This window comes from Falco cherrug, chromosome 4 (assembly GCF_023634085.1).
Source record: "Falco cherrug isolate bFalChe1 chromosome 4, bFalChe1.pri, whole genome shotgun sequence".
Lineage (NCBI taxonomy): Eukaryota > Metazoa > Chordata > Aves > Falconiformes > Falconidae > Falco > Falco cherrug.
The window spans coordinates 6846173-6860167 of record NC_073700.1 but is presented as its reverse complement, the minus strand read 5'-3'; the positions used below and the strand labels follow the sequence as shown (position 1 = coordinate 6860167).

Here is a 13995-nt window from a genome sequence, read left to right as displayed (position 1 = left end):
TTGGACTAGTAATAGTTGTTCTAGTTGGCTGTTGCCCCTTCCTAATATATGCAGGATGTGATTATTTGAACGTAGTTCAATATCTTCCATCTTGGTAGTGAAAATCATATGACGTTAAATAATTTCAGGTTATTTTTGTGAAGTATTTTCAAGTTACAATGAAATCCGTAAGACATAATCACTGTTGCTTTGTTTAAAAAAAAGTCCATGTGGTCCATGGAACTGTAAGTATGTAAATAATACTGGATTACAACGGTTTATTCTTTGCAGGAGATCAATGGGATCACTGCTGCATTGGCTGAAGAGCTCTTCCACAAAGGTAAAGGACTTGCAAGAATTTAACTGGGAACAGTTTCTTCTGTGTGCATGCGTTCATATACCTGTGATATTAATCTCCAGACAATGAGATCTGAATCTTCTGTATCAGACTTTCTTTCCTTTCTTTCTTTTCACCACCTTCTTGCTGTTTGCACTTGGATTCACCCTGCATTTTGGGGGAGCTGTAACAGTAGTGCAGCTGCTTTTGGAAACAAAACAGGGAAATTGGTGATTGTAGATTTTGAAAAGGGCCTACTTGTCTGTGCTCTTAAAGGACAGGATGTAGTTACTGGTGAGCAGAAGCTTGTTAAGCTTTCTGTCTTGGTATGTAAGGAAGTTTGTTTTGTCAGTGACCCTCGATACATTGAGTGTTAAATGCAGGAGACCTATTGTTCTTCCACCTAGTCAGTTAATTAAGGATGTGTGTTTCTGAGGCTGGCAGATAAAATTGAAATGTACTTTACGTAACTGCAACAGCTCTAACTGGTCCATTAACAACAGGAGGCATGTGAAATGTGATTAACCCATGCTAATTTTGTTTAGAAGGACATGCTAGATGTTAGTGTATAATTCCAGTTGATGTGATAGGTGAAGCGTGTTTCAGCATGCCATTTCAGATTGTTCTGTCACAAAATCAACTTTAGGTGAAGCCATTTCAGAGGGTTCACTCATTGTAACACTTTGGGAAGCTCCTGAAGAAATCTTATTCTTGACTTTCTTGTCTGCAGTCTCACTGATACCAGAATCATTGATGTCTGACTGCTGTATATTAGTGTAGCCTTCCAGTAACGTGCAGCTGGACTCTTGGACTTACTCCCACTGAAGCCGAAGGGAATTTTACTTCTCAGAGCATTTTGGAGAACTCTGCTTATGACAGCTGATGCTCTCTTGTCTGTGAAGTCAAACTGATGTCCCTAAAAGAAAGAGGAGAAATATACTAATTCTATATGTGCATGTTCTGACTGCTTGTGGTGCCATCAGAGAGGTTTTTGGATGCTGTTTCCTACTGTTCTTAGAATGAAATAGAATTGTAAAAATACCAGATAATGCGTCTCTTATTCTAGGAGTTTGCATTGGTATTAGTTTGATGAAAGTCCTCATACTCTCAAAGAAAACGTACTTGCTTCAGTTCTGCATTTAGGCAGCGTAGCAAAAGATGTAAGGTCTGTTTTTTAGATGGCAGGTGCTGCATTTTCTGAAGAGAATAAATACTGCTATAGAACTTAGGGATATCTTGGAAAAAGTTTAGTAACTCTTACATTATGTAAATGGATCCTGTATTACATTATGTAACAGGATCCAATCCTGTTAAGACTGAGGGAAATTTGCCATTGCTTGCATTAGGAGATTCAGCCTTGTATGGTGAGTGTCCATTTGAACACCTAGGTTATTCTGGTATAAAAAAAAATAATTCAGCCATTCTGGTTTAAAGTGACAAAGGATGATTATTTGGTATCTCAGTCATAAGCTTAGAGTAAAATGACAAACATTTAGTCTTTTAACATTACATCTTCCATGTACCATTTATTCTTTTGTAACCATTGCAGCATTGCATTTGACGCCATCGTACTCTTTTTCAGGAGAGCAGTTGTTAATGGCTGGAGAAGTCTTCACCATCAGACCCTTGCAGTTATATGCTGTCACTCAACAGTTGCTACAGGGGAAACCGACATGTGCTAATGGAGATGCCAAAACAGATCTAGGTCATATTCTAGATTTCACTTGTAGACTCAAGTATTTAAAGGTGAGCTATGCTTGCACAGATATGAGAGATGTTGTTTCTACCAGGCTGACATGATTCTTTGCATACTTTTGGAGTCTGGTTTGAATGTACTAGAATTTTACTGATAGTAAACACCTGTGAGCATTTAGAAGTCAATGTTAAACTGGTGTTTATTTCGCCAACCTTCAGTACACATAGTTCTCTCAAAGATGTTGATACTCCTATGTGATATGGTTGTTTCAGCAGTGCTGTCTGTAGAGATGCAGCCACAGAATCTTACTGGGTGTTAGCAGGAGATAGATAAATGTTATTCTTTTCAACTGTGCATTCTTTGTGGACGTTATGGGTAGGCCGGTGTATATGTATAGAAACATTTAGGTGGGAAAAGAATAGTCCAACTATTAACCCAAGACTGCCAGGTCCATCACTACACCATGTCACTAAGAACTGCGTCTGTGTTTTTTAAACTCTTCCAGGGATGGTGATTCCACTTACCTCCCTGGGCAGCCTGTTCCAATGCTTGACCACCCTTTCAGTGAGAAAATTTTTCCTACTATCCAATCTATCTTGGTGTAACTTGAGGCCATTCCCTCTTGTCCTGGCACTTGTTATCTGGGAGAAGAGACCTACCCCCACCTGCCTACAACCTCCTTTCAGGTAGTTGTAGAGAGCGATAAGATCCCTCCAAGTTTCCTCTTCCCTAGACTAAACTAACCCAGTTCCCTCAGCTGCTTTTCATAAGATGTCTTCTCTAGACCCTTCACCAGCCCTGTTGCCTGTCTCTGGACACACTCCAGCACCTCTGTGTCCCCCTTGAAGTGAGGGGGCCAAAACTGAACACAAGATTCGAGGTGCGGCCTCACCAGTGTACTCACAGAGTACAGGGGGATGATCACTGCCCTTGTCCTGCTGGCCACACAGTTTTTGCTACAAGCCAGGATGCTTTTGGTCGCCTTGGCCACCTGGGTGTGTTCAGCCAGCCATCAACCAGCGCCCCCAGACCCTTTCCCACCAGGCAGCTTCCCCGCCACTCTGCCCCCAGCCTGTAGTGCTGTGGGGGGTTGTTGTGACCCAACTGCAGGACCTGCCACTTCTCTTGTTGAACCTGTGCAAATTCAAATAATGCATGTGTATATAAATCCTTCCCCCTTTCTCACTGCTGACTGTATCTGAAAATTTTTATGAAATCTTAAAAACCTCAGTTTCATAGATGAGATGGCCCTGATTTTCTAGCTAAAATACAATTTCCGAATAAATGAAAAATGATGTCAGAACAGATCATATTTGTCTGGAGCCAGTTTGTTTTTTTTCCTCCGGAACAAGTGAATTGGAAAGACTTTTTCCTGAGTAACTTTTGTAACATTGCTTGCTACAGCTCAAAAACTTTTTAGCCCCTTTATTTACATGAAGAGTTTCCTTCTGTGTGGTGTGCTTAAAGGGGAAGTAAGTAGTGGATCAGGGGAAGCTTCACCGGAGGACTTAGGAAGTTGTGAAAGCAAAACCACAGCTGTACTGATATTTCTGTGGATCTTCAGTTGCCTTTACCATCCTCTGGATGCTGGAGAAGAGCATATTGTTTAGAAAAATACCCATCTTCAGAATTTCTGGCCCTTCTGAACACTTGTGAGCGGGCATCTTCAGCAAACATAAATGAAACCACCTGTCTTTTTATGCTACCAGCATGCTGAGGCCAGAATCCAATCACCATATGGAAATATTAGATCCGGTGTATTAGATGTGTACCAGTGTCTAATGTTTTCTTCAAACCTGTCTTGTCAGTGCCTTGAACTTCATCCTCTGTAGTGGAACTGAGGACAGTTCTGTCTTGGAGGATCCAGATGTGTCAGGGAAGTTGTTTTTAGTGAATGCAGCTCTGGCTTGGTCAGCTGAGAATGAAGCCTGAGTCAGTCCTGCCTGTAGTATCTTTTTTGCATGCTCCATGTGCTACAATATACAAGCACAAGGTGGCAGCTGAAGTTCAGTGCTTAAGAGTTTAGTGCACTTAATTGGAGCAACTAAAACATATTTTTTCCTGAAGAGTTAATCTGCAAGTTTCATCAATCATTCCATACTTGAAAAATTGATTGGAACTTTGTCTTTCCAAGCTGCTGTATTTGTGCTATTGTCTGTGTAAGACTATCTGAAATGTGGACCAGCTGGATTATGTGCACTAACTCTGTTCTTAAATGTTGATTACTAGGTCACTGGAACAGGGGGACCTTTTGGAACCAGTAACATTCAGGAGCATCTCTTGCCCTTTGATCTGTCAATTTTCAAATCGCTTCATCAAATAGAGGTATGACTGAGATAATGCGTGTCATTTTATGGAGGCTTTGTGAATGTCAGGTCTGCTGCCTATCTCCCAGAATTGGTAATTGTATGCTTTGATTTTGTGCTAGAATTGGGGCATGCAGTGTTTACAGGGACTGTTCCATTTGGGAAAAAATGTTTTTTTTTTTTTTTTCCACAAGTCTTGGAAATAAGGATGCAAAATATAAATGTTTAGAATAGCTTGCACTGTGTGTGCGCCTTCAAAAAGACTGAGATTTCCAGCATAGATGTAAAACCTAAAACCAGGGTGATTTTCCATTGCCTTGAAGATCTAACAAATGGGTTATAATGGGATCTCCTATTACAAAGCACTTTCTGTTTGGAAAGCACTAAATATTTGTGAAGATGTCCTGACATTAATTTTGCTTGTGAAAGTACATTTGTGTAGTGCTTCTTGTTTGATAATTTGCAGAATTTTTTCATTGGTTTGCTTTCACTGTGAGTGACAGGGTTTCTAGAAGTTGTCCAGTGAGTATTGTACAAAATACTTTCCTGACCACTTCAGATCTTTCTGGAGAGAGAATATTCCAATTTTGTTTTGCAGTCTATACTTGCTATCCACTTTTGGTGGATGCCATACCTTTTCTAGTGCATGAATGCTATGGTCTCATTGATCTGCGAGTCTGAGTTGGTTGAGAACTGAAGTGGATTTCTGAAGTCAGTGATTTATTGACATTTTAATGAGAGAAAGAAACTATAGTGGGCTGGAGAGTGGGAGAGTCTTAACATACTGCAGAGGGGATACTGCAGAATAGTATAAACTTTTCCTTTCCTCTGACAGTGGATAGTTTCAGGTGTAACTTTGCTTAATGGGGGGGGGAAGGTTATTGGTCTTCAAGACTTCTGTAATTGTATGTTCATTAAAAGTTTTGGCTTGACTGGTACCAGACTGACATTTTCATCTAGTAGTAAACACTGTCCAAAAATTAAGTAGTAATCTGGAAAGAATTTTTTCCTTTGGCAGGAGCTCTGTGTCTGTTTGGTGCCATTTCTCTGATACACCAGCAAATATGCTGGTTGTCATTGCACAATGTGTGTGACCATTGTGGGAACCTGGTTTCTTGACAGAGGCTGTAGCAGACCTTTGGCTTTGTTCCAAATTGGGTTACAGAAAAAAGACTTTGTAATCTTCAACTTAGTGTAATTAGCTCACTAGTGTATTAAATGCTTAGATTAGTATCCTCACTTCCTAGGCATTTCTTTTTTCTTATTTACAATAAAGAACATATGATACCAAAATAAACATGTCTGCAGGTAGAGCCATAGCTTGGGATACCTCTCCTTTTGATAGCAATAAAATACTGTGCCCTATTAAACTGACTGGGTAGTGTCACCTTGAAGAATACATGGGGCAGGTAGAAAGTCAGTGGAGAAGCAGCTTTGTTCAAACAGATGTTTGAATTTCACTTTTGTGTAGTCATGTCTCAATTTTTTGCTTTAGCTTTACCAAATGTAGGTATTTCTGACCTGATAATCTCAGGAGATTTTTAAGGGAGTACTGTAACTATTTTGAAAATTGGTAGAGAATCTGCTATTGAAGCTTTTTGCTGCCTCTTCCATGGCTCATTTTTGTCTGGTCTATCATTTCTGACTTTAACATTATTTTTTTAACAGATCAGTCATTGTGGGGGAAAGCTTATCAAAGGACTGACTTCATCAAAACATGCTCTGGCCACAATGAGCATTCGATTTTCAGCAACATCGATGAAGGTGAGAGTTTCTACTTCTGGTGGGTGTTCAAAGCATATGCAAAAATAACATGCATATTGTAGAAATAACCATTTGGAGTCCATGTAGTTCTCTGTACTGCCTATTGCAGGTCCTGCTTTTAAAACCGTGGAATTGAAAGGATTCTTTAACCTTTCAGAATCTCAACTTCAAGTGGAGGAAGTGTTTACATATGTCCCTTCACAGGGACATTTCTGATGCTTTTATTGGAATGTATGTTTCTGTTTTTCATCCAGAACTGAATGCATAAGTCTTACTCTTTTCTCTGGGCTTTGATTTGGCAAGGAATATCCAGTAGCATAATTTTCACAGTCCCTTTATTGTTTCTCCACATCCTCCAATTTGAATCAGCTGCTAGCGTTGGAACTCCCTCCCAATAGATCTAAAATAATTCTGACCCAGTCAGCTCACATCTTAAGATTTTACAACTTCAATCTAGGTGATTATAAAACTTAAATCTTCCTTACTTAAGTTTGTTTGCATTGCTTTCAAAACTATTACCTTTCGCTGAAGACTTAAGCATAGTATTTTAGTGTGCTTGTCTTAAATAGGAAATCCTGGTGCCTGAGGCCTCGGAGTTTGATCAGTGGGAGCCAGAGGGTGCATCTTCAAGTTGTCCAGTGACAGCAGTTATTCCAACGTGGAGAACCTTAACAACTTTGGATATGAGTCACAATAGCATCTCTCAAATTGATGATTCAGTGGTAAGAAATATTTTTTCATTTGTGGAAAAAGTATGACTGATCTCCAGTGACACGTTACACAGCAGAGATTTTGCATTTGCTTTATATATCTCTTTTCTGAAATACTCAGTTGCACATACTTTATGTTGATTAGCTACCCAAGTTAATGCTTAGGAGATTTTTCTTTTTACTACTTGGATATTTTCTTTGCTAAAGAAGAAACGTTTGTCATTCTATGCTCTGTAAGAAACACTTACATGAACACTTTGAAACGTGCTGTTACTGTTTGCATTGGCCTTAGTTCATGGGGCTAAACTGGGAGCAACTTATTTGTCTTCAGTGAGAAACCAGGTTTCAAATTAAAATTTAACCACACTCCTCAGAGTAATCTGGTTTTCTTAAGAACAAGATTAAATTCTGTTGTACTATGTCACTTGGAATGCTTTTTTAATGCCAAAAACCAAGAAGAGGGATTGTGCATTCGATGATACCTTTCCTTTGCTTGTTGGTCAGTTGATAGTAAAGCAAGTATGGCCCAATTTATAAGCTAAACGCATTTGAGATGCACATTTTTTCTTCTCTTCTAGAAATTGATTCCGAAGATTGAATTCCTGGATTTGAGTCACAATGGGGTGTCTCTGGTAGAAAATTTACAGGCAAGTGATGCTTTTGAAGGTGTTTTTGTTGTTTTTTTTAAACAGACTGCCTGAGACCTTGGAACACATATTCTTTTGCTTCAGAGTTTTGTTGATTATTTTCCTTCTGGAGAATAGTTTAAGCCCAAAAAGCTTGTCCTTCATAACGTCAAGTACTCTTAGTGGTTCATTTCTTACTTTGGATATTTTCATTTCTTTGCCAATGCTGACGTACAACATTAGTCCTTAACTCAGTTCATTCACTGTCAGCTGTATCTGTGGGTTGGTAAAAATGCAGTTGAGGAAGTTCCTTTTATATAAGCTTGAACCTGTATAATGACCAATTTCATGTTTTTCATGCTAGGCAGTGTCCAGCATGAAAACACTGTTGCACAAAAAAAGAGCAAGCCATAATGAAATGTCTTTTGTATTGTTTAATTTTAATGGATTGGTGTATGACATAGATTTTCTGTGCTTTTGTAGCATCTTTACAACCTTGTTCACTTGGACTTATCCTACAACAAGCTTACATCACTGGAAGGTGTTCACACAAAACTGGGAAACATCAAAACTCTAAATTTAGCAGGCAATCAGCTGGAAAGTCTGTGTGGTCTTAACAAACTGTATTCGTTAGTCAACTTGGATCTGAGCAACAACAAAATAGAACAGGTAACTTGATTTTGTTGTTGATTTGTGCTTTTGATCACAAGCTGTTTCTTTTACTGGGTGAAACTGCAAATAAAAGTGGCTGTAGCAATTTTTTTTTTCTAGTTATCACATGTAATTTATGTAAGAAAGACTCAAGTCTGTATGTTCGTTTTCATTTAGCCAAACTCTAGCAATCCTTTTATTCAAAAACTTTCAGATTGATGAAGTAAAAAACATAGGAAACCTCCCATGTTTAGAAAAGGTGGTCTTATCCAGCAATCCATTGAGCATCATCCCTGACTACCGGACCAAAGTACTTGCTCAGTTTGGGGACAGGGCCTCAGAGGTAAGCCACAGTGTGCTTCTTCCTTTAGAGCTGGCATTTGAAAAAATCTTTTTTTAAACCCTGGTGAGGAAAGTAGAGCGAATGTTCTAAAAACCTGATGCGTTTTTAGTGTGTGTTGGAGAAGACCTTTAGAAAATGAAACTATATTAACATTTGACAGTGCTGCTGGATGTAAATGAAAGTTTACCTGGTCTTCATTGCATAACCGTATGTTAATATTGAAACAGAGTTGTGCTAGAAGGGTGTTAAGCTTACCAAGCATTTCTGAGTTTGCATTAAACTCACAGCATGTTAATGCAGTGTCTGTGATAATTGTTTTTGTGTAATGGTTACAAAGGTGCATATAGTTTGCATTAAGCTAAGTTAATATTTAATTACATTCACGAAAATAAATTGCAGAGCTGCCTTGTTTTCAATATTTTTAGTTGTTTTAACATTTTTTTAGGTCTGTTTGGATAACACTGTTACCACAGAAAAGGAACTAGACACTGTGGAAGTACTAAAAGCTATTCAAAAAGCAAAGGAGGTTAAATACAAACTGAGCAACTCTGATAAAAAGGTGAGTTTGGTGCAGTGAGAGGAGTAGGGTGTGCTGCATACGAAAACAATTTTCTATGAATTTGATCTAGTGGAATTGATTAAACTTTCCTTAGCATTAAAGATTTTACACTTTCTTTGTGCTTTAATGTGGTATGAACTTTTAATGTTGCCTCTTTCCTATTTAGTTTTCAGTGTAATTTCAGTAATTATCTGACCTTCGTTTTTGTGCTGGCTTGGGAGAGAGGAAGTGGGAGGAAAAGATAAGATGACTTAATTGTGTACACAATGAATATGCAGTTGACCTTAACAGACATATTTTAAATATGATACAACTATTGCAGAAGTGTGATTTTACTGCTTGTGTTGCAGAGTACTGAAATGACTTTCCCAAACTTTATTCTTGTGAGTATTTAGCAGTGGGAAAGAATCAGAAATTGGAATCCTTCTTGCCTTCTCTTGTGTGTGTGCTGTGTAGTTGGTTAGTCTTGTTTTGGTAATAAACTTATATCAGGACCTATTCTGACCCTATAGTGTAGAAAACCTGTTTTCGCTTTCTTGTTTGTGAAACTCACTGCTGGTTTGGTCAATACAGTGACTAGTTAGTGATCAGAATGACCTTCTAATGGATTCTTAGTGGAATTCCACTTAATGTGAAAATAGAAACTTCAGAGGATGTTGCCTCCCTGCCAAAAAAAATAAGCTGGCACTAACTTTCCTTTTACTAAAATTGAGAAAGCTTGTAGACATTTTAGTTCAGGATCTAATGTGTCCTGTGTATTTAGGTTTTTTCTTTAATCACTGCATACTTTCTTTATTAGATCAGTGAGGACTCCAGGCTCACTGCTGCCAGCTCCAAATCAAACTGTTCTTCTCTTACTGTTCGTCCTTCCTCTCCCTCTCTGCCTCGTCCTGTCAGCTCCAGCCAAGGTAATCATGTATGTATCGTGCTGCTGGGCTGAGCCTCTTGGTTCTGCTTTTCTAAGCTGCATTGATATACATGAGTATTCCGTGCATGGATATAGGATTTACCAAGACAAAGCAGAAAGACCTGGTAGTATTGATTGGCTTAGGAAGTGGAGTTGTATGTATGTGAATCAGCAAAACTGACCTGTGGTTCACTGTAGTCTTAACTGTAGTGGAAGTCTGGGAACAGGACTTCTTTTTACTGCATCATCCTGCAGAAATCACCAGCAGAGGATTATGTATCTTTTCGTAGATTAGATACATGCATTAATAGAAAACTATGGCATATATAGACATGCTTTTAAAATTGCTTCTCTGTCTCCTTTTGGTCTGCAAAATGTGAGCTCAAGCAGCATATGTGCCATTATTGTTATTTTGTAAGAGCTGCATTTCTGTCAAACAAGGAAGAAGATAGAAAAAGGAGATGAATACAAGAATTGTGGGATTAGCATTCTGGCTGAGCCTGCAACTGTAGCACATCTGTTGTGCTTTACAGCACCTACTAACCTTAGGTGAAAATTATTTTTACTGTATGTTTCAAAGAAGTGTGCCTCTTGCATTAGGAACTTGGAAGAACGGCTTTCATCTTTTGCCAGGAGTGTGTAAGACTGATTGATGTGAACATTCATTTGTGACTGGGAAGAAGAGAGAAAGATACTTTTGTTTGGCTTTTGCCTGAGTGAAAACTTCAAGTGCAGTAGAATATGAATAGTGGGAGAAGACCATTTAAAAGAGCGGGGATTATATTCTCAATAATTCATGGTTTAACAGTTTACTCTTAAGTCAGTGGATTGGGGAGAAAAAACATGCTTGAAAAAACTGAACTTTGAAAAAAGTCCATTGCTGTAATTTCTACTATAAGTTTCTTAGTTCACTCTAAAAATGAAATTATTCTGACAGGTTTTGATTAAAGGACAGACAACTTGGATACAGATTTACTTGCTATGTATGTACTTCATTTGCCCTTGAAGCCCTTTCTAGATCATTTTTCATCTGCAGATAAAATGCCAGTTTTCCTAAAATGAAATCAGTGCTTGCTTTAAAGCATTAAACATTTAAATTACAGGATTGAGACAGTTTGTATAATAACCTGGAGTTTTATACAGAACTAGCTGTAAAAATACATGCTAGCAATCACTGTGACTGTTGAACAGTTATTTGTCAATAGTCTTTTTCTATTACAGTAAATGTTTAGGAATAAATTTTGAGAGAAAAAAACCCTAGATATTTCTTTCTGAAGTACTTGACAGTTTTGAAGAGACTGGTATAAGATTCAAGGTTTATTTACTGTAGTCCTTTCCTCTAAGTTTCCTTTAGTAGAATCTTGAGGAAGGGTTTTATCAATAGTAAGAAAATGAGGACTAAGGCAGGCTGTTTCTCAGCTTTAACAATAGAAATTATTTGCTACATATCTAGCTATCAAGAGTTGTCTTCAAAATACTTATTTTGAGAAATCTTTTTTAAAAAATGGAAATATGCTAGGCAATTAGTTTCACTGTTAGACTTTAAATCATGAATAATGGAATAAATTTCCTGATATGCTATTTCTATGAATTGTTTTCTCTGCAGCTTTTCTAGACACCATCTGTTTCCGTAACACATTATTCATATTCAATGTTGCTGGCAAATGGCTTGTGGAAAAAGATTAAATATTTATATAGGAAACAAACCCCCCCCAAAATAATGCTGTCATGTTCTGTTTTTCCTGTCAATTTATTTCCTCCTTGCTAACACAGTATTTTAAGTGATAAATACCTCTTATGTTTCCTCTGACTATGAGGTGGTTTGATGTAATCTGCTAAATTTACTATCAATCCAGAAAGATACATGCAGGAGTTCTTATACTCAAGCCAGGAACATATCTACACTGTAACTCTGCACATTGATATACTTGAGCTGGCTCAGTGGTAACACTGAAAATTGATGTGCTCTGTTGTGTCAGTGAGATGCTGTGAATCTCAAACAAGGAAGAAGTCAAATGTCCCTGAGAGTGTTGGCTTATACGCACTTGTGATGCAAGCTTTTACTCATGATTCAGCTTTGAACCCTTCTAAAGGGTTCTGAATAGGGTGAGATAATTGTCTTGAGTGGCATTTGAGGGATCAGACCTTCTGAGTCTGGTTGAAGATTTTACACAGATATACTCACTCCCTTGAAGCCTACAGATGTTTGAGAGAATGGTACAAAGAGTGCTTGGCTGTGTTGCCGGCCTGGCAATGTTTTGGTAAAAGCAGTGGTTAGTATTAATAAAACTGACTAGCAATGTTAAAACTAAACCATGTGAAGAATTCTTACACCAGGTGTTGAGATTTAAATTGTTAGCTTGAAAAATGAGCTTTAGCAGTCTTTAATGCAACTTTCTGTGCAGTTAAAGATATATCTGTAATTAGACTAAAATTCTGCTTGCTTTTGTTTTGCCCTGGCTATTACCTTCAGCTTTCTTAAGATCTGATTATACATCACTAGATTATACAGTTTTAATCCTACTTGTTTGGCAGAAAGTATTAGATGTTCATTTTGGTTTTACTTCAGTGATTTTAAGAGCTGGTTATATTTGTTCTAGGAATAATTTGTGAAGAAACAGTCCTAGCCAGCAGTTTTTTGCAATCCAGTGGTTCGACTCCTACAGACCATACAGTTCCCCAGAGATGCTTTGAAATACCAGACTCCAGATGTAAAAATCGGGTAACTGCATCCTTCTGCTTTTATTTTATGGTATTTTTTAAAAGGTGGTTTTGCAAGCTTATTTCTGATATTAAACTTCTGTTGTTACAGTAATCCATAACAAAATGGTTTTGATTCTTACAGCTATTATAGTGGAAAAGGAGGTAGTCCCAGATTTGAGTCAACGGGTTGGTCCACCTTGTAAATTAAATGCATAATCCAAATTTACCAGAATTGCAGAGAATTGTTGTCACTGTCATGACTTTGAGATGTTTACCCAGTATTAGTATTGCATCGTTTGATACCCACTTAAATACTGAGTGTAAGACTTCTATCTTTATTACAATATCAGTTTTTGGAAGGCAATTCTTTTTACTAGTAGAGCGGAAGAACCTTCTCCCTGTCAATAGGTCATGGCCTTCATTTGTCTTCAAAGTCCTGCTGTTTGATAACTTCTGTATTGTGATTTCATTTGTTGCACTGGAAACCCTTCATATGCATGGCTTCAAGGAATGAGACAGCAAGACTTGGGGGAGTCTCTTCCTTTTCTACCAGTGTAATTGGTCTTTGTCAAGTTCGTTTACTTTTTTGCCTCACTTTACAGTATTACAGTAAATATTTGTAGTGTGCTGAAGTGTCTATGGGTCACAAGTTGGATCTATGCTCAACTCTGAAGCAGAGCTCGTCCTTTTCCTGCCTTAATTGAATGCCCAACTGTAAGCAGATAGTATTTTGGGATTGTCAGTTAGCTGTTCAGCTGCCCATGAGTACAACAGTCAGGACTCAGCAGTGAGTTGGCCAGCTTTAAAAAGGGGGAGCCACCACTGAGCTTGCTTTTCATGTATGCTGAAGCCTGACAAAGCTGTAAGTAGGTGACAACTTCGTGATGGTGCTTTCTCCTTAGGCACCTGCCTCTCTCTTGGATTCATGCAAAGAGTATGGAAGTGGTCATCATATGTGGTAAGCCGGACACATAAGTTCTGTTTTAAATCCTTGTTAGCTTTTGGGTAATAGGTGGATGTTGCATTTTTAAACTTTGCCTTTAGGGCAGAACATGCTCATTGTATGCTGCCTCTGGGGGTTTTTTGAACCAAGATCAGTTTCATGGTGTATATTGTTTTTAACCTTTGACCCCTGTAATGCAGTTGGTAGTTTCAAAATCAGTGATAGCTGTATTATAAAGTCTTCTAAATTGTAACGATGTGCTTATTGTGGATGGGAAATGGAAGATGAGTTAAACATCTTAGGTTCTTACTTTCTGTAGAAGAATTACATGCTACCAGCCTTTAAAATCAGTGGCTGCGTGCAGTATGAAGATGTTTTACAAAATCACACTGACTTAATTGTAGTAACAAATGTAAACGTTGCCGTTCAGAGAAGCAGCACCATGAATTGTAGGTAACTATGACTTCTTTA

At 38.1% G+C, this 13995-nt stretch overlaps 1 protein-coding gene across 2 annotated transcripts in view; it reads left to right on the top strand.

Moving 5' to 3' along the window:
- The window catches only part of NISCH (nischarin), a 31497-nt gene that overhangs the window by 9797 nt on the left and 7705 nt on the right, over positions 1-13995 (top strand). Inside the window, exons 4-15 of one of the 2 annotated variants that reach the window (XM_055708357.1) lie at positions 271-319; positions 1899-2062; positions 4242-4337; positions 5987-6082; positions 6652-6804; positions 7371-7439; positions 7902-8087; positions 8284-8412; positions 8858-8971; positions 9771-9879; positions 12479-12600; positions 13484-13539. In XM_055708357.1, the coding sequence (XP_055564332.1) occupies positions 271-319; positions 1899-2062; positions 4242-4337; positions 5987-6082; positions 6652-6804; positions 7371-7439; positions 7902-8087; positions 8284-8412; positions 8858-8971; positions 9771-9879; positions 12479-12600; positions 13484-13539 (1343 nt within the window). Of the gene's footprint in view, positions 1-270; positions 320-1898; positions 2063-4241; positions 4338-5986; positions 6083-6651; positions 6805-7370; positions 7440-7901; positions 8088-8283; positions 8413-8857; positions 8972-9770; positions 9888-12478; positions 12602-13483; positions 13540-13995 lie in introns of those variants that run through there. The other variant, XM_055708358.1, reaches the window with a different exon arrangement.